General features: G+C 45.7%; 1 protein-coding gene across 2 annotated transcripts; it reads right to left on the bottom strand.

Moving 5' to 3' along the window:
- Positions 1-540: 540 nt before the first annotated feature.
- ACTG2 (actin gamma 2, smooth muscle) lies at positions 541-26,454 on the bottom strand. 2 transcript variants are annotated; one of them, XM_072769853.1, is made up of 10 exons: positions 26,254-26,454; positions 25,669-25,776; positions 15,400-15,561; positions 14,446-14,574; positions 8,721-8,831; positions 8,393-8,477; positions 6,552-6,713; positions 5,587-5,778; positions 3,599-3,780; positions 541-762 (listed from the first exon to the last, which is right to left on the bottom strand). In XM_072769853.1, exons 3-10 carry the CDS (start codon positions 15,523-15,525, stop codon positions 619-621), a joined length of 1,131 nt encoding a protein of 376 aa, XP_072625954.1. In that variant the 5' UTR covers positions 15,526-15,561; positions 25,669-25,776; positions 26,254-26,454; the 3' UTR covers positions 541-618. The 2 variants fall into 2 exon arrangements, with proteins under 2 accessions (XP_072625954.1, XP_072625953.1); XM_072769852.1 differs by lacking the exon at positions 26,254-26,454 and having other exon boundaries at positions 25,669-25,795.
- Between the last annotated feature and the right edge of the window lie 1,279 nt (positions 26,455-27,733).

Raw genomic sequence — 27,733 nt, 5'->3', positions numbered from 1 at the left:
TTCTTCCTAAGAGTGCTCCTCCTTTCTTGGTTAGTTTTGGGGCAGGGTACAGCCTAATCCTCAATAACAAAGGGCCTCATAGAGATCTTAAGCCCACTATGATCTTTCTCCACCCAAATTCAAACATTGTGTTTGAACCACTTATAGGTCACAGCCTATAAGACCTTGTGTTTCTCTTTCCAGTCATGTTCCCTGTGTATTGCCCTTGAGCACAAGGACTTACATCTCTGAAAGCCTTTGTTTCTTAACCTCCCACCCCTGCCAAAGAGTCATCTAGCCCTCATTCTTATTCATGTTCAAGGAAAGGGAAACAAAGTAGTATAGTAGGAGTACTACCTTTAGAGTCAGACACACTTAGATTTTAATCTTGGTTTTGTGATCTTCAGCAAGTCCTTAACTTCTCTGAGCCTCAATTTCCTCATCTTTAATATGGGAATATATGCATCTCACAGGATCATTGTGTGGATTAGAAATAAGGAGTGAAAAGGCCTTAGCACTATGTAAAAGCCCAGGGTGGAAAAAAAGCCCCACACAGAGAAGTAAGGCTTGCAGGTTTTAATGTTTCATGACTGGTAACAGAGCAGTCTCAAGGGGATCCCCAGAGAATCTGTTCTGACTTTAGAAGCACTTCCTGTGGACAATGGAGGGCCCTGCCTCATCATACTCGGGCTTGCTGATCCACATCTGCTGAAAGGTAGAGAGAGAAGCCAGGATGGAGCCTCCAATCCAGACTGAGTACTTCCGCTCGGGGGGAGCAATAATCTGCAAAGAATAAATGTGGTGTATCATGATTAGTGCCCAAGGGAACAGGGAGGTGATCCAGGAGATCATCTCATCACAGTGCCTGGTTGCCCGAGATAAGGACAGCCTCCACAGTCAGAAACAAACAGGATAAACCCTGTGGTAGAGTAGATTGTTGCTCAAATCTTTACTCCCTCGTCTTCCCCGCCATGGGAAGGATGCACTGTTTCACCCTGTGACTTTGGGCTGGGCCCTGTATTTGCTTTGACTGATGGGTCGTTTGCAGAGACAACACAAACAGGAGCTTAAAGGTACCTCAGACACACAGCTGTGGCTCTGCCATCTTGATGAGAAGGGCTTCCCTTGAGAAGCTGCTGGCCCTTCAGCCTGGGCCCCATCTTGAGAGCTATGGACCTGACCTGAGCTGGCTAGACCGGCAGAGCTGCCTAGCCATGCCTGACTTAGATCAGCTGACTCTCAGCTGACCTGTAGATGCACAAGCAATAAATATTTACTGATATATCCCTGAGATTTCACAGTTGCTTGTCCCTCAGCGATAGATGATCAACATAGACAGCTAGAGGGAAAGTGCCTCTCTGCTCCTGCCTGGAGTTTAGATGCATGGGCAGCACAGGCTGGGCTTCTCCCAATCCTGAGTCAGCCAGTCCACTCAGACCCTGTCTTGAGCTTCATCTGTCAATAGCCACTGGTATCTGACAAGTTCTTAAATTCACAGATACATGGTTCATCCTCACCACTGGAGGTCCTGAGCTTAGCCTCTAGAAATTGGTTGTCCTGTGAAACAACTTTGAACTCTACCTACAAGTGGCTCCAGAGGGACTGCTACTATAGAGTCTAAGAATTCAGTGCTAGAATAAACCGAACACTGAATTGATTATTTTTGTCTCCTTAGACCCTCTCAACATCTTTCCTAAATTGCAGAGATCACGGAATTACAGAAGAAGAAGGGTTCTTAGAAGTTATTCAGTCAGGCAAAGGTTACTCGGTCACCCTTTGGACTGATACCTCAAGGACCAGCACAGCCGCCTTATTCCTGCACAGCTCTAGTCGTGAGAAGAGTCTGAATAGTCCTGGGCTGGAGGTCCCCCGTTTGATGCCACCTCACCTCACTTCTCTTCTTCCATCTCCTTGGTTCCACTGTATAAACCTGGCTGTCTTGTTTGGCTGGGTTATTCATACCTGCACACATACCCTGGGGCACCTCTGCTCACTCTATTTCCCCTGCTTCAAGCACCCTTTTCCCTCCTCTTGTCTTATTTACGTTGCCTTCTCGGTGATCATGTCTACTGATTAGATCCTAAACTCCTTGAAGGCTGGCACGTGTCACTAAACTCAGGGCAGTGGCTCACAAATTGGGATATGCATCAAAAAGCTGGTGTTTGTTTATCAATGGGGGCACCCCGCATCTGGTGAGCCAGAATCTAGGGGTGAAATGAGGTGTGGTATCTTGACACACAGACCTGGTGAAAAGCCCCTGCCTCAGGCCTGGTGCCATGCCTCCAGTGTGGCAGGCCTCAGTAAGCGTGGCTGTTCAGTGGCTCCCGGTGAGAAGGGCCCACGGGTTCCTCCCTGTTTTCTGGTAACCCCCTCTGCTTCCCTATGCTGAGGGCCATCTGTTAGGCAGGGGGAAGGCCTGGGGCAGCCTTCCTTTGTGGAAAAAAAGTTGCTTAGAATACACTTCCTCAAATGAGGCCTTCTCCCAGAGACCAACTTTATTGTGAGACTTTGTAACTTTCAACTTACTCGTTATCTCTAGTCGATTCCCAACTCCTTTTCTAAACCTGCTAGGAGCAAAGTTCCTAGAAGTCCTAGAAAGCTCTGTATGGTTTCTTAGGGACCAGAGGCTGGGGAGAAGTGGAAGACAGGTGGGCCTCCATTCTCATGAGGCCTGTGAGGTGAGCTGCCTGGGTGAGCAGCCACATGGGGAGGATGGGAGAGAAGAGGAGACAACAGAGGCGCCTAGGTGGCTTAGTGGTTGAGCGTATACCTTTGGCTCAGGTCATGATCCCGGGGTCCTGGGATCAAGTCCTGCATCAGGCTCCGCATAGAGAGCCTGCATCTCCCTCTGCCTATGTCTCTGCCTCTCTCTCTGTGTTTCTCTCATGAATAAATAAATAAAATCTTAAAAAAAAAAAAAAAAAAAAGAGACAACAGATCACAGGCTGTCCAGGAATCAAGTGATGTCCCTGTGAGTTTGAACCAGCAGCCTGCTCCACACTGAACTGTCTCTCTGGAACTTTCACTCTCCTCTGGGGTAACACTCACATCCTTTATTTTATTTTTTAAAATATTTTTATTTATTTATTCATGAGAGACACAGAGAGAGAGAGAGGCAGAGACACAAGCAGAGGGAAAAGCAGGCTCCATGCAGGAAGCCCAATGTGGGACTCGATCCTGAGACTCCCAGATCACGCCCTGGGCCGAAGGCAGATGCTCAACCACTTACCACCTAGGCGCCTGATCCTTTTAAAGGCATCCCCCCACATCTTTTTAAAGTCTAAAGATGCTGTAGTGTTGCTTCTTTTCTTTGCCCTCTATTTCTCTCCTCCTGATTGCATCCTCAAACCCCTCAATGTTCTCATCCCAAATTCTTTCACCACCTTCTCAAATCATATGACATCATACGATTATGTTTGAGATCTCACGCTAAACATGTCTCCAACTCATCAGTGCTCAAGGACATAATCCTCTGAGATGAAATCTGTCCCAGGCCAGGACAACACTGAGCTCAGGAGACCACCACTCTATGGGCCCGGCAGACTGTTTTGGAGCATTGCTCAGGTAGGCAGGTCTTTGTCCGAAGGACAGGATGGGGGAGAACTGGGGCAGGACTCACCTTGATCTTCATGGTGCTGGGGGCCAGGGCTGTGATCTCCTTCTGCATCCTGTCAGCAATGCCAGGGTACATGGTAGTACCCCCGGAAAGGACATTGTTGGCATATAAGTCCTTGCGGATGTCGATGTCACACTTCATGATGGAATTGTAGGTGGTTTCATGAATCCCAGCAGACTCCATGCCTAGCATAGGCCATAGTATCTAGTCAGCATCCATCACTTCATAAATACCCACACCTTCGACTCCTCAAGTGACTCTTCTGTTGTTGCAGCTACCTTAGTTCAGACCCTTAATCACCTCCTAAATAGATTACAGGATCCGACCTTTAATTGGCCCTTGGTTCCTCCTGTTCTCATTGATCTTTCACATTGATCAGCTGAAGTATATTTCTAAGGGAACACTTTCCCTGAGTCAGCGTTTTTCAAGCATTATTGAGCTATAATTCATATATCATAATATTCACCCTTCCAAAGTGTATAGTCCAGTAGTTTTTAGTAGATTCACAGATTGTGCAACTGTTGCCAAAATTTTAGAACATTTATAATACCCCAAAAAGAAATTCCATACCCATTAGCAGACACTGTGATCTTCCTCTTCCTCCCTCCCCCTAACCTCGGTGACCACTAATTTATTCTCTGTCTCTATAAATTGGCCTGTTCTGGACATTTCCTATAAATAGAATCATACAATATGCAGCCTTACTGTCAAAAAATATTCCATTGTGTGTCTTCTTTGACATGCAATGTCATGTCATCTTTGACAGCCCCCCCCCCCTTATCTACAGGTCCATGTTATCCTGGCAGCAAGGCCTTTCACAGTGAAAGTCTGCATGCCAAACCAGCTCATGCCGACCTACCTGGCCTCCCCCACCTCTAGTCTTTTCTGCATGTGACAAAATTCCACACTGAGGTTAGAGGAATCTTTCTAAAATACAAACCTGGTCTTGCTACACTGCTGCCTAAAACTTTCAGGGACATCATTGCTGGTATGATTAACCACCACACTCTGTGTGGTCCAGCAACTCCCTCTAGTTTCCCCTGTGCACGCACACACACACACACACACGCACACACCACATTCCTCTCATCATGTCCCAAGTTGAACATGACCTTTCAACCACCGTGCTTTTACATGTACCCTTCCATTTACCCTGTATGCCATTCCCCATTCTGCACTCCTTCCATCCCCAGATACGATCAAATGATGCTCATTCTTCAAGATTCTGTTCAAATGTTCTCCTTCCCTAAGAAGTCTTTACTGATTTCTTAGGCTTATATCACTTTGCTCAGTTGCTATGTACCACTACACTGTCTATTAACATTTGCTTACAGGCCCAACTCTTCCTATACACTCCTCAAGAAAGTAGTTGTCCTTGTATGAAATATTCTTATGTAATCCTTGTTACAACCCTATCTAGTTGGTACTATCATGATTTCCACGTTATAGATGAGAAAACCGAGGTTTAAAGAAGGTAACACATTCAAGGTGACAGACTTTGAAAGGACAGAGTCAGGATCTGAGACCATATCTGACCCCAAACCCATCCAACTTACCGCTCTGGGTTTTGGCTCCTGTGACCTAAATGTTCAGCAATCCAAGAAGTGCTTTGTGTATTAACCTTATTCTTAGTTTTATGTTATATTCCCTATTCTGCTTTTCTTTTATTTTGATTTTCTTATCCTTTTATTTAAAGTTAGATTTTATCAGGGTGCCTGGCTGGCTCGGTTGGTAGAGCATGTGACACTTGATCTTGTGAATTTGAGTCCCATGTTGAATGTAGAGATTACTTACAAAATAAAATCTTAAAAATAAATAAAAATTAGATTTTATCTGATTGTATTGTTGATGTGTTTTTTGGCCCTTCCTGGGAATGTGGGCTATGTATAAATTATAAACAAAGTGTGCATGACTCCTGGTGTTTCTCCCTCCCTTCCCCAGTCCTCCACCTCCTCCACACCAATTAGCAGGGACAGTGGGCAGAACCTCACCAATGAAAGAAGGCTGGAAGAGGGTCTCGGGGCAGCGGAAGCGCTCGTTGCCAATGGTGATGACCTGCCCATCTGGCAGCTCATAGCTCTTCTCCAGGGAGGAAGAGGAGGCTGCCGTGGCCATCTCGTTCTCAAAGTCCAGGGCCACATAGCATAGCTTTTCCTTGATGTCTCGCACAATTTCTCGCTCAGCTAGAAAGAGTAGAAATGACAGAAAGTAGATACTCTGTTCTGTTAGTTTTCCTATTTTGATCTCCATGAAAACCTCCTCCTCTGCTTTGATTCATTCTTAGGACTCATGTTAATTTTTCATTCCTCTTCCTAAAGTGCAAGTTCAAAAATCTTGATTCTCAGGCAAAACTTTGCAGGGGCTTTTCTCCTTGTGTCTTTACTCTGCGCTGACAAAGCTATGGGCCTTCCTGGGGGCCTTATAGGACACTTTTATGGTAGAGATACAGGAGGATTTGATGTGGTCTTACAGAATCTAGGAAAGCCCCTGCCTAAAATCTCCTCTTGCCCAGGGTGAGCATTGAGGCATAACAACTCCACCTTGGAAATTTGGACCTTATTTATTCCATGTGTCCTCAGACAAACCATAAATGCCCCTAGGTAACAAAGTGTGTCATCAGATTTTTACTACCATTCAACCTTGGAAAACCCAGCTCTGATCCTGGTGTAGACACAGAGGTGGGAGATCCCTGGGGAAAGAGGGAATGCTGTGCAAGGGCACTTAAGGAGACCTTGTCCCTATCCCCAGAGCATCTTGGTTGGGAACCTTCCTCCATAAGTAAGGCTGCCTTGATCATCTGGTCTTGTCCAGAGGCCCAGCCCCAGCCTAGGATCCTCCCCATCTATTTCAAGAGAGTTTGAGGACAGGGGGCCCACAGACTTTTCATCAGAGACCACCTGGTCCTAGAACAGATTTGGTTTGAGCTCAAGTTAAAATCAGGAAAGGGGCTGGATACCTGTGGTAACAAAGGAATAGCCTCTCTCTGTGAGGATCTTCATGAGGTAGTCAGTGAGGTCACGGCCAGCCAGGTCAAGGCGCATGATGGCATGGGGCAGTGCGTAGCCCTCATAGATAGGGACATTGTGGGTGACACCGTCCCCTGAATCCAGCACAATGCCTATGGACAGAGGGGATAGGAGCTATGAAAATTTCTTGTCTTTCATCTTTCTGGACCAGTTGCCACATGGTCTTCAACTACCATATTTTTCTCTAGCAGCTGAGAAAATTTACCCACCGTATCATCAATAATACTTTTTGCGAACATCATTTTTTCTCCCAAATGAGACTGTAACCTTATAGAAGGTAAGTAAAACCTCTTCTTGTATTCCTTAAAACACTTTCACAGTACTGCATACTTAGTCAACGTGCATCTCAATTGCACATTCTTTAAGAGAGACTAGATAATTTACACATCCTTCTGGGTTTAAACTAACACATATGTACGTGCATGGAGAATGTTAGATCTGGAAGGGACTATAAAAACCAGCCAATTTGAAAAAAAAATTAACATTCCCTACTGATGAAACTTAGTAAACCATGGAGGGAAATGAGCTTTTTAACAATGATAATAGGGCACCCCAGGTAGCTCAGCAGTTTAGCGCCATCTTCAGCCCAGGGCCTGATCCTGGAGACCAGGGATCAAGTCCCACGTCAGGCTCCCTGCATGGAGCCTGCTTCTTCTGCCTGTGTCTCTTCCTCTCTCTCTCTCTCTCTGTCTCTCATGAATAAATAAATACAATCTTAAAAAAAAAAACAATGATAATAAATCTCTCTCAATCCAACAGCCATTTCATAATCAATGGAGAAACTGTTAATACTGTTAGATTGCATTATTAATATTGTCCTAAACATTCTAGTCAATGTAATATGACAGAAAACAGAAATTAGAAGTATTATCAAAAGGAAATAGAATTGTCATTGTTTGTAGATGATGAGGCTGTATACCTAGAAAACCTAAGAGAAACAACTGAGACATGATTAACACTAATAAGATGGTTCAGTAGGGCAAAATAAATATCCAGGGACCAGTAGCTTATACTTGTACAAGGATGCTGATCACAGCATATTTTACAATAAAATATTAAAACTGGAGACAACCTGAAAGTCCAGTAGTAGAGAAATGGTAAAACAAATAAACTATAGAACCATCATACATTCCCCATCACTGTCCTTGTCATCAGCAGTGAAATTATATTTTGTTTTTGTGCACCCCCCCCCACACACACACACAGTGGACTGTTGGCTCTATGATGGCAGGGCTCTCTTGCCTGTCAGTGTGTGCCCATGGCCCATGGCCTGGTACAGTCTTTGGCACATGGTAGGGAGTAATGGAAAATATCTGATGAATGAATGAATGAACAAATAACGAATACTTGAGTGAATGAATGTTGAACTATGTTCATGGAAGCTGTCAAGTCCCCATGACAAATTGCTTTATCTTGAAGTTCCCTCCATTTCCTTGAGCACCTTTCCATACCAAGAGCACATATATATCTGCCATCACAGGTTCACGAGCAGAAACATTCCAGTGTTGTGGGAAGTGTGTGTAATCTTGGGGACTGACGGCTGTGAGGGAAAACGCCCCCGCTGGATGCACTAGACATGTTTTGTCCACGTAAATTCCTGCCAGCTCTACTGGGTAGACCTGAATGAATTCCACGTGGGCTTCCCTTCTGTTACCCCTAAGCAGGATTTTCCCTGGACTTTGGCTGTCCCTTTGATTCTCCTGAGCAGGTACCACTGCAGGAGCCCCACTTTCCCTTCTGCCCCTCTAAGTCAGGAAGGGAACAGACTCACCTGTTGTGCGGCCAGAAGCATAAAGAGACAGCACGGCTTGAATGGCGACATACATGGCAGGGACATTGAAGGTCTCAAACATGATCTGAAAGGACAGTGCAGGATAAAAGATGATGTGACAGAAATCACAGCACCTCTTGGCCCACAGGATGGTTTGGGACCTTATTAAGAGCAAGGGCTGTGCCTATTTATCCTATTCCCACCTCCCATAGGGCCTGGCATAGACTATACACAGAGCATGTCCTCAAAATTTTTTGTTGTACTGATGCATGAAAGGGATAAGGGATCTATGCTGTATTCTTCTGCTCAAGACTTTCTGGCCTCTTACCTGGGTCATCTTCTCCCTGTTGGCCTTGGGATTTAGGGGGGCCTCTGTCAGCAGGGTGGGGTGTTCCTCAGGTGCTACCCGCAGCTCATTGTAGAAGGAGTGGTGCCAGATCTGGTTGAGACAAAAGTCAAATGAGACAAGGAGACTCCTAGGAAATTCCAGTTGGTATGCCCATGATGGGGGAGCATGACACGATATTCACAGCAAAGGCTGGGTTCTGAAGAGGAGACTGTGAGTCCTGGGAAACTCTGCTTGAACTTCAGAGATTATGTTCCTTTTCAACAGGGTCCCAGATAGGACGCGGACCTGTAGCCAATATACTCAGTCTATTGGTTATTCCCATGTGAACTTCCCTCCTCTTTACTCTTCTGTCTCTCCCTGCTTTCTTCCTTGGGGGCAGGGCCAGGCCAATTACATCTCTCGGTATTCCTTGCTTCCTGGCTTCTGTCTCTGTTTGGTTGATGAAAGATATCAATAAGAGGCTGGGAGTGGGAAGAGGAGAGAGGTTAGGGTGTTTCTCCAAGCAATGTTGTGGCCCTCTGTGAGCCCAGCTCCTATTGGATGGCCCCTCTTCCAGCTGTAGTGATGCTACCCCACCCCCATCCTTCACACTTATGGGTATAAGAGCTTTCCTCTGTTCCTAGTACTTGACTGCCTCAACATTCCTTTCTGGTTCCATAACCCTGTTCACACCTCTCTAAGCAGTCCTTCCTTAATTTTAAAACACCCACTGAGCGTATACTATGTCCTGCTGGGAACCTGACAGATATGCTTGAACTGTCACTGTTTATTACCAGGCTGGTGTTTTAGAGCAGGGTTTCCCAACCTCAGCACTTTGACATTTTAAGTTGGATAATTCCACGACATGAGGAGCTGACCTGTGCATTATAGGATGTTTGGCATTCCTGGACTCTACCCACTAGATGCTAGAAGCACCTCTCCAGCAGTGACAAGCAAAAATGTCTCCAGACATTGCCAAATGCCCCCCAGGAGGCAAAATTGCTCCTGTTGAGAATTACTGCCTTAGAGGAAGTCATTTCTTCCCACTATGTTCAGTGATCCAAGATGACCAAACAGGAGTCTTTATTTCAGAGGGATTCAGCAAAGTGGCAGGGACATAGGCTCTGATTTCCTCAGAGGCAGGGCATAGGATCATCTGCCTCTGTTGTACCCCCATATATTTGTGGGCACTCTACTTTGGGTTAGGATGGTGCTAACTGTGGTGAAGGTAGATATGAATCAGATAAGGCCCCTGGACCTCGGTTTCAAAGTCTGGAGGGGAGAAAAACACCCAAGAAGACAACATACAAAGATACATCCACATTTTGAGTAAAAGAAGAGGCAGTTCATTATCTGGGGGATTTGAGCGGGCCCTGCAGGCAAAGGAAGGTCTCCAGCAGCTGAGAAGGGCATCTGAGGCGGACAAAATGGCATAAGTAGACAGAGGCCCTGTCTGTGAAAGTTTCACAGAAGGCGTGAATGGCAATTAGTCTTAATTGAGTGATGTCAGTATTTCTTCAAATATGGGCCCCAGATGCTTTGTAGCAGAATCACCTGGGATGACTGTCATAGGTGAAGGCTCCCAGGCCGTATCATAGACCCATGAATCAGAATCTTGAGTGTTAGGCCCCAACACCTGCACTTTATTTCATTTCACTTTTTAGAGCTTTTATAAAGTACTTTAAAAGTTAAAGATGTTAATAATTTTAAAATTAGAAAAATATTTTTAGGAGGAGTAAAAATCAGCCACATTTCCATCACCTAGTAATAAATAATTAGCACTTTGGCTTTTTCTTCTTACTAATCTTTCACCTTTAAATATTTTCAAACTTATTTCTATCACCATTTATTTATCTTATATACTTGTATTCATTTATTATTATGCTATTTTTATACTTTTAAAAAAGATTTTATTTATTTATTCACGAGAGACACACACACACACACAGAGGCAGAGACATAGGCAGAGGGAGAAGCAGGCTCCATGCAGGGAGCTCGATGTGGGACTCCATCCCAGGACTCTAGGATCACACCCTGGGCCGAAAGCAGGTGCTAAACTGCTGAGCCACCCAGGCATCCCCTATTTTTATACTTTTACACTCAATTTTGTTTCCTGCCATTTTGCAATTACTATAACATAAATAATATCCTTTTACATAGTAAACATTTATGTTTAATAAGTGGAACATTTATTTTTAATGCTTACATAACATTTCATCATATACCATCATGTATTTAATATTACTATTCATGGTATCTTTGATTTTTGTTTATAAATAATCCTGTCATAGTTATCTTTGTGTATATTATATTTTTTTTCTATTCAGGATGTTTCCAAATAAATAATTTTTATTTTTTATTTTTTTAAAGATTTTATTTATTTATTTGAGAGAGAGGGAGAGTGTACATAAGCAGGGGGAGGGGCAGAGGGAAAGGAAGGAGGAGACTCCCCACAGAGCAGGGAGCCCTACAAAGGGATCCATCCCAGGACCCTGGGATCATGACTGAACTGAAGGCAGATGTTTAACTGAGCCACCCAGGGGCCCCCCTGAAAAAATTTTTAAAGTGGAATTACTAGGCTAAAGAGCACGGCAATTGGAAGACTTTGATTTTTATTCCCGAGAAAGAGGTTATATCACTCTACTCCAGAACAAGAAAGCCCGTTTTACCCATACCTGTATTCAGGGGTCTTGCTCTTAGTATATGAAATAATTTGATAGGGAAACATTGTTTAACTTTGAAAATTTACATTTCTTTCAAATGAGTTTAAGTTTTTTCATATTTGCAACTTTTTACAATTTCTGTTTGGCAAATTGATCATATCCTTTGTTTATTTGTCTGGTGAAAATGTATTTTTAATGATCAATTTACACTAGCTGTTAATGTAATCTTCATTGCACTCATGAATTTTTTTTGCAATTTATTGTTTATCTTTTAAACCTGGTTATTTTTTTTCACATACTAGAAGTTATAATTTTTAAGAAATCACATTTGTTATCTTTTCCTCTAAGACTACTTTCACCAGAAATTTGATGATTGTTCATGCTTACTATATTGTATTTTTTTATCATTTGAATTTTTATATTTAGCTTTTATATTCAATTGATATGTGTTTGGTGAAATGGTATAAGGCAAAGAAGACTTTCCATCCCTAAAATAACTCATCAGTTGTCCTGGAATAATTCACTGAATAATCCTTTTCTCCTTTTAGAGTTCAAAGTTTCATTTATCATGTATTTCCTCTTTATTTTTGTTCTGGCACCAAACTATTTTAATTTTTATAACTATATTATATTTTAATATGTGGATATGGCAAGTCTCCTGTCATAGTTTTTCTCACTCATTTTGTTCTCATAAATTTTAGCTTTATTTATTTCTCCAGACATACCTTATGATTATTTTTCAGGATTAAAAATGGTGATTCTTTTTTCTTTTTTTACTCAAACTCATAAAAGCAGAAAGTAGGATGGTATTTACCAAGAGCTGGGGGGAGGGGAGATAGGGAGATGTTGGCCAATGTGTACAAAGTCTCAGTTATGTGGGATGAATAAATTCTGGAGATTTAATGTATAGCATGGTGTATTTGAAATTTGCTAAGAGGTAAATCTTAAGGGTTCTCAGTACAAGAAAAAAAGTAACTATATGAGGTGATAGATACATTAATGAGCTTGAATGTAGTAACTCTTACAAATATAAATATCTATCAAGTCATTAGGTCACACCTTAAATATATACAATTTTTTAAATTGTGAGGTTTTTTTTTTTTTTTTGTTTGTTTGTTTGTTTGTTTTTACTGGAATGGGTTCTGGGATTCTGTCCAAAGTTGGGCTCCTCACTCTGCGGGGAGCCTGCTTCTCCCTCTGCCCCTCCCCTCACTCTTGCTCTCTCTCAAATAAATTTAAAACATCTTTTTTTTTTTAAAGATTTTATTTATTTATTCATGATAGACATAGAGGGAGAAAGAGGCAGAGACACAGGCAGAGGGAGAAGCAGGCTCCATGCAGGGAGCCTGATGTGGGACTAGATCCCGGGTCTCCAGGAACACACCCTGGACTGAAGGCAGCGCTAAACCGCTGAGCCACCGGGGCTGCCCCCCCAAAAAAATCTTTAGAATAAATAAAATATATAAAAAAAATAAAGAGGAGGGGATCCCTGCGTGGATCAGCGGGGTGGATTAGTGCCTGCCTTTGGCCCAGGGCATGATCCTGGAGTCCTAGGATTGAGTCCCACATCTGGCTCCCTGCATGGAGTCTGCTTCTCTCTCTGCCTGTGTCTCTGCCTCTCTCTCTCTCTCTCTCTCTGTCTCTCATGAATAAATCTTTTTAAAAATCTAAAAAAACAATAAAAAAAATAAAGAGGGGCTTCTGGGTGGCTCAGTCGGTTAGGTGTGAGACTTTGGCTCGGGTCATGATCTCTAGGTTCTAGGATCAAGCCCCACAACTGGCTCTCTGCTCAGCGGGGAGTCTGCTTCTTTCTCTCTCTCCCTCTGCCCCTCCCCACCGCTCATTCTCCCTCTCTTTCTCAAATAAATAAATGAAATTTAAAAAAAAATTTAGAAATAAAGAGTTCACACGTTGTTACTACTGTGCTAAAATATATTTATACTAAAATATTTTGTCTAATATGTTTTTGAATTAGATGCTGTTAGATCCATATGAATAATATATGCTATTTATTGAGAATGAAGTATGTTGGATGCCTTGAGATTATACTGAGTACCTAATTCAATTTCCAAAGCAATTTAATGAAGAAAGTATTTTTATCTGCACAAATGAGGAAACTGAGGCTCAAAAGGAAGACTCGCTCCCAGACCTCCCTGCCACTGCCTCCAGGGCAGGAGCTCTTAGCCACTCCATGGTGCGAAGCGAAAACTATAGTGTTGTGTCTATTTATCTCACACCCAGAGTGACTGAGTCTGGGATTTAGAGAAAAGTAGGGTGCATTACAGACTTCACAGCAACATTCTTTATTTCTGGTTGCAGTCTGTTCTATTACACTTCAAAAGGCACTCCTCACAGAAACAAGGATTCTCAGACTAATGTCAGCAGAATTTATCAAAAGAATACTAGAAGAGCTCCATTAGCATTTCACACACATGGTTTTGTTGATCACAAACTACCATTGAAAAATTGCCCCCCACCTCTGTATCTTCTTGCACACACACACAAGCTTCTAAAAACCTATAGAGAGTCCTACTTAGAATTTTCATTAGAGAATCAGCATAACAACCTGGCATCAATGTACCTACCTGAGATCATGACAGAGAACATGAAAGGGAGAGAAGCCATTTATGCCTGAAGGGGTGGCAGCGGTAGCATTAAGCCCTGCTCGCTGGGAGCTGCTTGCAAGGATGAACCTGGGCATTGGGTGGGACAGGCCCTTCGATGCCAGACAGGGAGTTAGGGACCTATTCCTACTCCAATCAATGAGGAGCTACTGAAGATTCCCAGAGAGGTGAGTGATGTGATCTGGTTTTAGAAAGACAAGTTCTGCCTCAATGTAGAGAATTCATGGATGGTGAGGCAGGAGACAAAGAAATCAGGAAGCCATTGCAACCATCCAGTGAGAGCTGTTGGCAGCCCCATGGAGAGTAGCCATGTGGTTGGACAGGAAGGAAAAGAAGGATATGAGAAACATTTTAGAGGCAGTGGACAGGGCGGAGGCCTGGGGGAGATGAGGGTCATGATGATGCATTATTATACCCAAAGGGTGAGTCCACCAATACCTTCTCCATGTCGTCCCAGTTGGTGATGATGCCGTGCTCAATGGGGTACTTGAGAGTCAGGATCCCTCGCTTGCTCTGAGCCTCATCCCCTACATAGCTGTCTTTCTGGCCCATTCCCACCATGACACCCTGCGATGCAAAAGATAAGAAGGAGTGAGTTGGCTGAGGGCTTCATGAAGGGTGACCCAGGAATTGGATGGTCTCTGAGGAAGGATACAGATAGGAAAGATACCCTTCTTCCCTGGAGACAGGACAGAAAGAGACAAGGGCAAGGCAGACACCCATGACCGTGGAGGTGGCAGGGAGAGAAGGCAGAGGGTTTCCTGTGGGCTCACCTCTCTTCTCGCTCCTAAGGCAATATCATTTTCTGAGCGAGCAAGGCCTTCTATACACTTCTTGCCTTACTTCGCACACACAGGACTGGTACTTGTCTTCCTCAAACACCTCTGCTTGCATTTTTACATCTCCAGATCTTGGTTCTTGCTCTCCCCTCTATGCGGAGATCCACATCCTCAATTATCCAAAGCCTCTCCTTCCCTGGTTCCTCTGCTCAGATTTAATCTCTCCCTCCTTTACGTTCCCCCTGGTGAAGTATTTTGTCTCTCTGTTAGCCTGTGATCTCAAGTTAGTTCACAGAGTATTCATTTCTTAAAGGCATGGTCTTGTTTACTTGTACGTGTTTGTAAAAAGTTTCTTCCAAACCTAGCAACCCCAAAGACTTAAGCCAGACATAATTCCATCCCTGCATGCCTGGGGTATGTTGGGTTTGGTCCTGGATATTTCTATCTGAAGGGACTCAGAAGAGAGTCCCTCACCTTCAACACACACACACACACACACACACAACTCTCATGCACACATACACTCTCACACACACTCAGAGTTCAATACGGTGTCCACTATGCGGCACTTTTTCCTAGTAGCTCAAAGCTTTGGGTCCAGATGAGCACATACTTGGTGGCGAGGGCGGCCCACGATAGAGGGGAAGACAGCCCGGGGGGCATCATCCCCTGCGAAGCCAGCCTTGCACAGGCCAGAGCCATTGTCACACACGAGCGCGGTGGTCTCCTCTTCACACATAGTGAGGGTGGCCAAGTGAACCAGGGACTGGAGCACCTTTGGAGCAGGGGGAGAAGAGAAGTAGTCAGCCACTTGTCACAATCATACTGGAGACAGGATTCTCGGTTTTGGAGCTTGACTCCACCTCCAACCAGGGCCCAATTCCACCAGGGACAGGCATAGACCTGGACTCCCACTCTCTGGCAGGTGGACTTCTTCTCTCTACCCTGTTGTCATGGGCTGAATTGTGTTCTCCTCCCCTCCCCAAATTCCTATGTTGACATCTTAACCCCACAAGATGTCAGAGGGTGACTGTATTTGGCAATAGGATCTTTAGAGAGGTAATTAAGGTAAAATGAAGTCATTAATCTGACTGGTGTTGAATATGGCTAATCTAATTAATAAGATGGATATCTTAATAGGATGAGGAAGTTAGGACACAGACACACGTAGAGGGAAGACCACGTGAAGACACAGCAACAAGGCAGTAGTCATCTTCAAGCCAAGGAGAGAGGCCTCAGAAGAAACCAACACTGCCAACATTGTGAACTCAGACTTTTAACCTCCAGAACTGGGAGAAAATAAATGTGTGTTGTTTAAGGTACCCTCTCTAAGGTACTTTGTTCTGACAGCCCTAACAAATGAATCCATGTGTCTCTTAAGGGCCTGAAATGGCTACAAAGCTTTCATCCAATGAAGAGAATCTCTAAAGATGTGAAGTTTAGGAAAGAGTTGAAAAAATTCACAGTATATTCAACGAAGGATTATTTATAATATAAATGAATTGTTACAAATCACTAAGAAAGAAGTAAACAGCTCAAAAGAAAAACAGAGTATGAATAGATAATTGACAGAAAAGGAAATAGAAATGTCCCACAAGTCTGCAACGATGCTTAGCCTCACTAGTTATCAGGGAAGTACAAGGGAAATAAGACCATTTTCACCCATTATAGTGTTAAGATTCCATAGGTGTTGGCAAAGGTGTAGGGAAACAGGTACTCTAACTCGAGAAAAACACCAACTTACAACTTGGAACAACTCAAAGATCCAAATTGTGGGATTCCACACTGAAGTCCAGAGAAGAGGCAGGCAGATCTACAGGGATTAAAGTGGATAGGTTGGGCAGCCCCGGTGGCCCAGTGGTTTAGTGCTGCCTGCAGCCTGGGCTTTGATCCTGGGGACCCTGGATTGAGTCCCACGTCAGGCTCCCTGCATGGAGCCTGCTTCTCCCTCTGCCTGTGCCTCTGCCTCTCTCTCTCTCTCTCTCTCTCTCTCTGTGTCTCTATGAATAAATAAATAAAATCTTTAAAAAAAAAATAAAGTGTATAGGTTTGTAAACCATTCCACTGAGTGAACAAAACAAGTTGCAGAGTAGAACGTGTAATATAAAACAATTTACAGGAGTTCTTTTTAAAGCACAAAGCAATATTGTGTATTTTCCACCATTTTCTCTTTGTGGACATGAACTCAGAGCAAAAAGTTCCGAAAAAGAGGGATCCCTGGGTGGCACAGCAGTTTAGTGCCTGCCTTTGGCCCAGGGTGCGATCCTGGAGACCCGGGATCGAATCCCACGTCAGGCTCCTGGTGCATGGAGCCTGCTTCTCCCTCTGCCTGTGTCTCTGCCTCTCTCTCTCTCTCTCTCTGTGACTATCATAAATAAAAAAATTAAAAATTAAAAAAAAAAAGTTCCGAAAAAGAAAGTCTTCAACTGATTGCCCTCATTACCTCTGGAGGAGGAAGGGGCCTGGAAGAGGAGGTGCTGGGTTAAGCCATCATGTTTCCATTTTTTCCCAAGGACCCTGTATTCATGTATAGGTTATAAGAAAAACCAACATCATAACATGCCATTAAGGAAAAAATTATGCAGTAGTTACGGGCGAAATGTTCAATCCTAAGGGCAGAAGGGCAGCCCAAGAGGAGAGAGGATTCCTGATGGGAAGCATGGTCCCCTCTCTCCTCACAGAGAAAACAGTAGACCCTCTGCTGATGCTCCTCGTGACATTGGGATGGCTGCAACGTGGTGAGGGAATTTATTTTTCCCACACCTGTTGCAGGTTTTCTTTCCTTCGGGGAGGCTAGAAGACAACATCTGGCAACTTCTTGGCACTCAGTGACAAAGGAGAAGCAGCAAAAGCTCAGGAATCAGTGCGCAGACAACCTCCTAGCCTGGGGAGCCAGGGGGGTGGGCAGGGGGAGCGGGGGTGGGGGGTGGCGCGATAGACTGGGTGGCGGTGAGAAGGGCCCTGTCCCAGGACTCAGGGAGGCCAACTCTCAGCAGTCCAGAGAAAGGACGAGGTGGCTGCTGAGGAGGGGCCTGTGGAAGCTTCATTCAGAATACCCGACCACAGGCGGGAAGGAGCTAAGTGCTACAGGTCCTTCCGTGACCTCACGCTGGTCCCTCCGTGACCTCATGCTGAAGGTGGACAAAGTGAAAGAGGAGACAGAGCCTTAGACCTATGCATATGACGTCAGAAAGGCTAAGTCAAGGCTCAGCAGAAGCTTAGTAACATAATTTTAAGGCTAAAAGGGAGCTCTCCCTGTTATGTTCAAAGCAGTGTTCGCTAGGGAAGAGGCCACTGTGACTTTCTAGATCCAGCTCTGCCTCTGTCCCTGTCCCCTCCATGATTCCCCATGGCCGTGGATCAAGCTCCAGATCTCTGACTCAGGGTACAAGATTCCCCAAGGTCTAGCCTGGCCTGTGACTCCAGGTTCTCCTTCCCTCTTGCCCCCTCTTGGCCTTCTCATTTTGCCCATATGGACTTTCTTTCTTTCTGAACTGTATTGTCTTCTCTCCCTGCTGGACCTTTAGACACAGAGTCTGGAGCACTCTCCCCAATACACATCTGCTTGCTACCGTAACTCCTGTCACCTGCCAGCCCTCTGCATTGGACACTGCATTTTCAAGAGGCCCCTCTGGCCCACCTGTCTGTTGGGTCCCCCCTTCTTTGCCCCACAGCACCCTGGACTTGCACAAGCAGCGATCAACTCCGCGTATCCTGACTTGTTTGTAGCTCTGCAAAAGCAAGAGCTGAGTCTGTCCTGTTCCCCCGCGATTCTTCAAGTGTGCCCAACACAATGTCTCGCACAAAGTGGGCTCTTAAATGTTTGTCATCGAAATGAATGAGCGAATTAATCATTGGTTGTCGAGGAGAATTTTCAGAATAAGACCCAACATTGGTAAGGGGAAATCAAGGTTTGCGACGTGGTGGAGACAGAAAGAAAGTCCCTTCACCTGGCTGCTTAGAACAATGTTGTTTCTGGCCCGAGCAGTTTCGGGATTGCAGAGATCTTTAACTTCCCACCATGTCAGAAGACTGAAGATGGGCAAAGTGTGTTCCAGTGTTCAAAGAGGGAAAGAAAGAGGATTTTTAAAACCTCAGATAATCTTGATATGCACATTAAGCAGGTTCCAGAAGGCACTGTTAAAGAAAGCATGATTAAAGAAGCAGTGATTTCTTATAATCAGTAAGGGTTTACCAAGAACAAATGTTGGCAGTGACAGCCTTCCCTTTTCTTCCCCAGGACAGCTGTGGGCTGGGAATGCAGGAGAAGGTGGGAGACAAGCTTAACTTGATTGTGGCATCTGACAAGGTCTCTTGTGATATCTATATTGACAAAGCCATGTGGGCTGAACAATCAATTCATTTAGGCATATTTACAGCTGCCTGAGGTACTGTCACTGACAGGTGTTAATTAATGGGTCGACATCAACCTGGAGGCAGCGATATGCCTCAGGGCTCCACTCTTGGTCCTTTGTCACACATTTTTATAAATGCGTTGGATGAAAATACAGAGCACATGCCAACCAATTTCCAGAGCTGGAAGAGGGTGTAATATTAAATATGTTGCAAGGAAGAATCAAAACCCAAGAAGATCTCAAGAAACAGAGAAAATGAACTGAAGCAAATAATATTAAATTTAAAAGGGTAAATACGAGGTTCTGTACATGAGTGTAAATTAGCAAACTGTGATACTCTGGTTTAGCATCTGTGAGCAGGACCTGGGATATTTGGACCGTTAGCAGTACTCTGGCCACTCTTGTGGCCAGCATAAAAGCTAACCCCACCTCTGGCTGGAATACTGTGTCCAATTCTTGGGGCGACCTTTGCTGACAAAACTGTGGGGAGGTGGGTTTGCATTCATAACTGATGATCATCAAACTGTACTACTTTTCAGAAGTAGTACAGAAGGGGAATTTGAAAAAACTTATCGGAAATCTTAGAAATGTACATATCTTTTTTTTTAATTCTTTTTTTAAAGATTTTATTTATTCATTAATGAGAGACAGAGAGAGAGAGGCAGAGATAGGCAGAGGGAGAAGCAGGCTCCATGCAGGGAGCCTGACGTGGGACTCGATCCCAGGTCTCCAGGATCACGTCCTGGGCTGAAGGCGGTGCTAAACCGCTGAGCCATCCGGGCTGCCCTGTACATATCTTTTGAACTCTACAAAGGTACTTCTAGGAATTTATCCTTGGGAATCACTCATGGGTACATGCAAAGATTTGGATAAGAGCTGATGTAATACAGCTTAAAATAACCAAAAATAGGGATCCCTGGGTGGCGCAGCGGTTTGGCGCCTGCCTTTGGCCCAGGGCGCGATCCTGGAGACCCGGGATCGAATCCCACGTCGGGCTCCCGGTGCGTGGAGCCTGCTTCTCCCTCTGCCTGTGTCTCTGCCTCTCTCTCTCTCTGTATGACTATCATAAATAAACAAAAATAAGTTAAAAAAAAATAACCAAAAATAGAAACAACCTAATGTCAAAAGAAGTTGTTGAATAATAAATTGGTCTGTAACTAACTGCTAGAAACCTTCATACAATGGAGAGGGCAGAGTATTTAATGCAATGGAAAAGGTGCAAGCTGCATCACTAGGTGAAACATAGAATATTCCATGTTTCCATTTTTGGTAAAAATTATTTTTAATTTAAAAAATGTGGACCTCTTCACATAAATTATCTATTTAATCGCCACAAAACCCCCAAAGGAAGATATCTTTTATTTCTATGTTACGGATTTGGAAGCCAAGTCTCAGAGAAGCCTAAGAACTTGGCCCAAGGTCTCTTGGCCAGGAAGAGGCAAGGCGGGCATCAACCCGGACAGATTCCAAAGCCCGAAGCTTACACCTTCCTCATCACCTCAGTGAAGCTGTCCTAACTTCTCCATGTTTGGTGTTTCTGCTTCTGCTTGTCTCTCTAGAGCTGTTGGCAGCAAAAGCCCTAAACAAAAGAGTCTGTGTTCATTTCTCTCTCTGAGTCTCTGCACTCCTCCTATGGCAGGACTAAGTCTGTGTTTATGTGTGTAGTCTGTGATTTATGTTTACAGCCCCCAAACCTAAATTGGGCGTTAAGCACATAGTAGGTGCTCAATATGTGCTGGGTGACAGTCCCACCACCTGAGTGGCCCCCTCCCAGACCTGGTCTGCGCTGCCCCTGGGATTCCTGTGTCCCCACAGTCCATTCTCATGCCCACTATTCACAAGGCAGTCAGCAAATAGTTGTGCTCCCCTGTTCTAGCAGGTGGTCCATTGTGAGGGGAAAACTACCTCAAAAGCTAGAAGGTGGCCAAGAGGAAAAGCTGCGAATCTATGACTATCTCCCTTGAGGGTCCCCTAAGCATTTCTCTCTGGTGTGATTTTATAGTTCAAGCCTGCTTGGCTTATCAACGTACACCTTTGTCTCCCCCTGCATCCCCCTCCAGAAAGAGAATGTCAGACTTTGTTTTCCCAAGCAGAGCAGCTGAGACAAGCCACAAAGCAACTTAAAGCTGTTAACAATGCTGTTCTGTAGCACTTTAGGTGAATTGAAATCTGCTTTTCTGAAGTCAGAACCAAATGAGAAATGACAGAGGTGAGGGCAGGGGTGGGGCTGCTGGCCTGGAGTGGGGCCTCCATGGGGCCCCACGCTGCCTGGGAAGAAGGGTTTTACTGTGGAGCCAGGCTCTCCGGGAATGTCTCTGCCAGGAGAAATTCTAGATCTTCCCCAGCTGCTCGCTGGCAATCTGTGGCTAGGTTCTAGCGTGTCAGCTGAGCCAGAGCCAAAGTCACTGTGGTTTCCTGGGGTCACAACCACTTTCTGCTCAGAGAAAGTCAATCAAATTGTTCTGGCTTTTCTGGCACGTACTACATCTGGTCTTCGCTGAGGATTTCACAGAGTTAGAAACACAGCTCCACCCTCGCCCCTCAAGGTGACCAAAACCCAAAGATGCAATGAGTGCAAAGAATTTGTCCACTTTTTCGTGTCCCTGGCCACTCTCAGGCAAATATGAGGGCAGAGATGTTAGCCCCACAACCTGTCGCTCTGAAGGACTCAAAGTTTGACTTCTGAGTTCCCTCCAGCTTCCCTTTCTTTGCCCTCCTCCTCCCTCAGGGCACCCTTTCCCATGGCCCAGTCCCCCCACACCCCGCCTCACCTCCCTCTCTGGCCTTCCATTTCCTCAATGGTAAAATGGAAAAGGTAATGGCTATCTCCTGGTATGATGGAGCAAATGAAATAACGGAAATGAAAGTATTCCATAAATTGTAAATTGGGGTCAGCAAACTAATGCCACTTTTTATACACTTCAGCAGCTAAGATTGATTTTGACATTTTTTCTTTTTTTTTTTTAAAGATTTTATTTATTTATTCATAAGAGAGAGAGAGAGAGAGAGAGAGGCAGAGACATAGGCAGAGGGAGAAGCAGGCTCCATGCAGGGAGCCTGATGTGGGACTCGATCCTGGGACTCTAGGATCACGCCCTGAACCAAAGGCAGATGCTCAACCACTGAGCCACCCAGGTATCCCAACATTTTTCTTTTTTCTTAAACTTTTTTATTATTTTTTAAAGTAATCTCTATCCCCAGTATGGGGCTTGAACTCACGACCCTGAGATCAAGAGTCGTATGCTCCACTGACTAAGCCAGCCAGGTGCCCCAGTTTTCAATGGTTGCAAAAAAAAAAAAAAAACAGGGGATCCCTGGGTGGTGCAGCGGTTTAGCACCTGCCTTTGGCCTAAGGCGCGATCCTGGAGACCAGGGATCGAATCCCACATCGGGCTCTCGGTGCATGGAGCCTGCTTCTCCCTCTGCCTATGTCTCTGCCTCTCTCTCTCTCTCTGTGACTATTATAAATAAATAAAAATTAAAAAAAAAAAAAAAAACAAAGAATGATATTCTATGACCCAAGAAAACTACATGAAATTCAAATTTCAATGCCGATAAATGAAGTTTTATTGGAACTTGTCACACCTGTTCATTTACATACTGTCTATGGCTGCTCTCTCTATGATGGCAATTGTGAGTAGTTGCCACAGAAACCTTTAGACTTGCAAAGCCTAAAATATTTACTATCTGATCCTCCTCAGAAAAAGTTTGCCAACCCCTGTTGTAAAGGGCTGCAAAAATAATAGTTCCTATGATTTCTCTTACTCTTGTCCATCAGAACTTGCTCCCAGGGGCACCTGGGAGTCGGGTGGCTCATTGGTTGAGCATCTGCCTTTGGCTCAGGTCGTGATCCCAGGGCCCTGGAATCAAGTCCTGCCTCAGGCTTCTTGTGGGGACCCTGCTTCTCCCTCTGCCTATGTCTCTGCCTGTCTGAGTGTGTCTCTCATGAATTAAAAAAAAAAAAAAAAAAAAAGAATTTGCTCCCAGGATGAAATCTATCATATTGGAAGGAGAGGAACCATTCACTTCACAAATCAATGATTACTGAAGGGATGGTTGAATATATTCCAGTTTCCAAAAACATTTTCATTTAAGTGAAAAGTTTAAACCCTAAAAGGAAGGACTCTCAGATGGTGAGACTTCAAACAATAGTTGGAGAAATATTTTGGAGGGAGGGCTTCAAATGACATTAAGCAGCTGCCTATCCTAATCCACATACACACAGATATCCACACAATTGGTGAGGCTGGCAGATAGAAATAATTTAACGAAAAACACTTCTGCGGTGGAAAACTCTAGCAGCATCTTTAATCACCTTTATGTTATCTTGACTTGGTTGATATACAATTAATTAAATTAAAAGTGACTCTGGTTACTAATATTTCTGATCTTCAGGAATCTGGGCCTGTTCTGTTTTTTCATCCGGGTCTCTCACTCGTTCTTCTGGTTCCACTCCAGTCCAGAACCCCTCTCCTGAGCTCCAGACCCTCAGAACCAACTGCCTGCGGGGCAAGTGCACCCCAGGCCCCGTGGCACCTCACTCCACCTCCAGTACTCTGGCTCATCACTGTCCTCTACCTGGACTTGCGCCTCCGAGAATAGCACCGCCCACCCTGGAGGCCAGGCCAACACCCGACTCCTCCCCACCGCCTCCCAAGCAATCCTCAGGCTCTCTTCTTTCTATCTTGGAGCCACTTGGCGGCGTGGGGGGACAGCTCAGGACCCCGGCACACTGCGGTTCCCACCCGGTTCCAGTCCCCTCTCCTCACAGCTGCCAGAGCAGTCCCTTCAAAGGGCAGATCTCTTGCCCTCACCCTTCTGTGGTCCCTCATTGCTTAATCCTTTAGTGTATGAAACCCTACTAATCCGATTCTGCCTGCCCCTCTTGACCTTAACTCTCCCTGCTTCTTGCCTTGAAATCTAAATTCGGTGGAATTGAACCACTTAAACAGTCCAAAGACCATGCTTCCCTGACACGGCGACTAGTCCTACTTCAGGACCCACCTCAGGTACCCCTTCCTCCAGGAAGCCACCCCTGATTACTCCTGGGCTGGGTGAGGGCTCCTCCTGGGCTTTCTTTATCTACTTCTTTGGTCATCCCTCCTAGTGATTGCAGAAGCCCCTACACTGTCCCTAAGGAGCAGGAACAGTGCCTGGCACATAAAAAAGTACTCAATAAATGCTGGTGGAATGAGCGAAGGGAAGGAGGAAAGAGATCTAGCCTCAAGGTCATGACATCATACTGCCCATTTGGTGTCCCAGGCCTGGCATGTAGTATCCACTGCTCTTTGCATTTTCTCCAGTACTCATCCATCTCCATTAGAGGAAGCTCTGTTGCTTTTTGGCCCTAAGGGCTGACCTCAAAGTCTAAACTTGTTCAGCTAGGAAAAGCAAGCGCTGAGAACCTCCCTGTGCAAACTGTGGTCCCAGACCTGTAGCCTTAGCATCACCGGGGAACTTGCCCCACTCCAGCCTACTGAATCAGAGACCGGGGTAGGGGGTAGGACAATCTAGGTTTTGACTCGTCCTCCAGGTGATTCTTAAAGTTTGAAAACTCAGGGCAGGGCACTGACAGTGTCCATCTGTGCACCCTGTAAATGAATGATCTCATTTAATCCCCACAACAGCCCTGCCGACGAGATACCAGTACTCCCATTTTACACATGAGAAAACTGGGGTCACTCAGTAACGCTGGCAGCTGGGCAGTCTGTCTCCAAGGCCTCCACCACTTCACCAAGCTGCCTCAGCCACAAGCAGATGTTAGCAGACTCTGGTCACAAGAGTGCAAATAGTCCCTTGGTCTCCTTCCCCTCCCAATTATTTGTGTGTGTGTATGTGTTGAGGGGATGAGCGGGGTGGACACGGGCATCGGCGGGGGATCTCACAGTTGGCTGTGAACTTTTTGGGCAACACTTAACTTTTCTAGACCTCAGTGTCCTCAGAATGAATTAGATGGCTCTCCTGTCCCTGCCAGCCCTCAAACTGCTTGATGTCACAGGACACTTGCCCCTGCCCCAGCCCCGACTTTCCACACCCCCAGTGACCCTGGAGCCTTCAGGGGTTGAGAAAATACACCATTCATCTCAGCCAAGTATGAATCAGACGGCATAAGGGACTGAAGAAAATACATTCCCATTCTCAACACAGACATCTCACAGATACTGGGACCATTGTTGGCTTTGATTCAGATACCCCACAAAGCATCTGCTCTCCTGAAACAGACTCTCAGACATTCTGAGTCATGACAAAGGCCGTGAGGGTAGAGATCCGCACTGGCCCCGGTGAGCAGGGTGAACAGAGGCCACAGGTGTTGTATCCCGCCCGCCGTCCAGGCACAGGGCTGTCCAGGATCCCCCTTTCCTGGAAGGCAGAGGCACGCTTGGAGGCACCACTGCCCACCAAGTGCCTTGACGTGTGATCTTGGGCCGGCGTCACAGAAGCCAGGCCAATCTGGAGGCGCCTCCTGCACCCGGGGGCCAGGCGGCGCCCCGGAAAGTTAGGGCTAGCAGAAGCTGTGCGGTACTCACCAAGTATCCGAGAGGTCCTTCTCCCAGTGACTGAGGGCTGCTGCGTCTTTGGCATAAATACCAGAGCAATATAAAACCCCAGAGGCGGATCTTCTTTAAACAGAGTCCCTAAAAAGGCCAGCTGACGGTGTGTTAACAATATTACCATATAAGGTGGTTTTTTCAATAAATCGGCCTTGGGGGGTGGGGAAGGGGGCTGGGTAGAGTGAATTATCATTTGAAAAATGTATGCAAAAGGACTCCAGTGGCAACAGCCCTGGTGCTGGCGGATTTGTTCCTTTTATGCTGCACTTGCATCAACAAAACTCACACCAGGCCTTATAAGCTGCCCAGAGTGAGGCCAGATGCAGCTCTGCTCCCTGAGACAGAACCATACCAAGAATGGCAGTGGGCCTCCTCCCTCCACACCTCCCTCCTCAGGCCCTGCTGCCTGCAGCACCCCCACCCTGGGGTCGGCCTGGGACAGCCATGCTGGGCCCCAAAGGGAGTGTAATTTTGCCTTGTCTGATACAAGCCCAGGACGGCTAAAAGCTGAAGGGAAATGCCATTCATAGCTGGGAAAGAAATCCCATGTGCCCTACTCACCCGCTGCCCCTCGCATAAGCTTCTAAATGCTGGGTCAAGTCAGCCTGGACACTGTAAGCCACCTCTGGAACTTCACTGTCCCCTCCTGTTTTCCTTTCCTTACTGGATTCCCTCTGTCAGTTCCTAAATTTTGGAAATTACAGACCAAGGGAGCTGCCTTAACACGCCTAACAAGACTCACAAGCTTATAGAATGTTTCAAGTCCTGTGGTTCTTGCTCTTCTTTCCATAGTTCATGCACTCCCTCTGGGCTGATAGTGTGGGAAATGAGACTATCATTATCGGCCACCAGCTCTGGGGCAGGTCCTCTCAGCCCCACATTCCCACAGTCCTTACACCTGATGATTAATCCAGATGGAAATTACTGGGTGCCTTTCGGACATCCCTGGGGTCCTCACCCTAGATGACCCTCCAAACCTGAGCCCTGTCCCCTCCTCAACACTGCTGGGTCTACTGGGTTCTCTACCTCAGAGTCTTTCCCTTTGGTCCTTTGGGCTGGAGACTCCAGGCCAGTCTAGACACTAGTCTCTCCTTCATGCTCTGCAACCAGCTGGGCTCCCTTCCTGGTGGCCCTCCTCTTGGAGATGCCCCCTCAGCTCTGCAGCCTGCCATTCACCCCTGCTAGCCCTGCTCTGCTTCAGGCTCTGTCCTGACACAGCTTCTTGACACTGGTCTTCCTGATTCTGCTTCATCTTCAAAGCCAGAAATTCCCAAGTGTGGTCGTCAGCCTTACCAGAAGGCAGCACCAGCATGACCTGGTAACCTGTTAGAAATGCACATTCTCATGCTCCACCCAGATGGGTGGAATCAGAAACTCTGGGGGTGCCCAGGATACCTATCCTTCACCAGAAGAGGCATGCATCAAATACCTGCTTAAGGTGTCCTGGGAATACTGCCCCCTTCGTGACTCAGCCCAAGACTAAGGAGCTTGTGTGGAGGGCAGCAGGGAAGGAGGGCATGCTGGATTTCTTTTCCAGGTATGAATGACATTTCCCTTCAGCTGTCCAGACAGGTGCAACTGCACCCACTCCGGGGACACTGCATGGGACTTCTACCTGGTTTTGGGTATCCTGGGGCAATGGCCTCGTACAGGTCTGTCTTCCTCATGAACTGAGGATTAAAATTTTTTTTTTTTTTTTTTTTTATTTATGATAGTCACAGAGAGAGAGAGAGGCGCAGAGACACAGGCAGAGGGAGAAGCAGGCTCCATGCACCGGGAGCCCGATGTGGGATTCGATCCCGGGTCTCCAGGATCGCGCCCTGGGCCAAAGGCAGGCACCAAACCGCTGCGCCACCCAGGGATCCCTGAACTGAGGATTAATAGAAGTGTGGATAAGGTGTGAAAGAAACCAGAGGATAGGTTAGGGAAGGCTTTACACGAGGGCTTGTGGTTGTCCCCTGTGAGGAAGGGCCACTAGCCATCGTGAGGTATACTTACATTTTGACAATTAGCCAGAGTGCTTAGTGTGAGGTCTAAATCC

This window comes from Canis lupus, chromosome 12 (assembly GCF_048164855.1).
Source record: "Canis lupus baileyi chromosome 12, mCanLup2.hap1, whole genome shotgun sequence".
NCBI classification, from domain to species: domain Eukaryota; kingdom Metazoa; phylum Chordata; class Mammalia; order Carnivora; family Canidae; genus Canis; species Canis lupus.
Note: the sequence above shows the minus strand (reverse complement) of the source record. Positions and strands in the feature narration are given on the sequence as shown.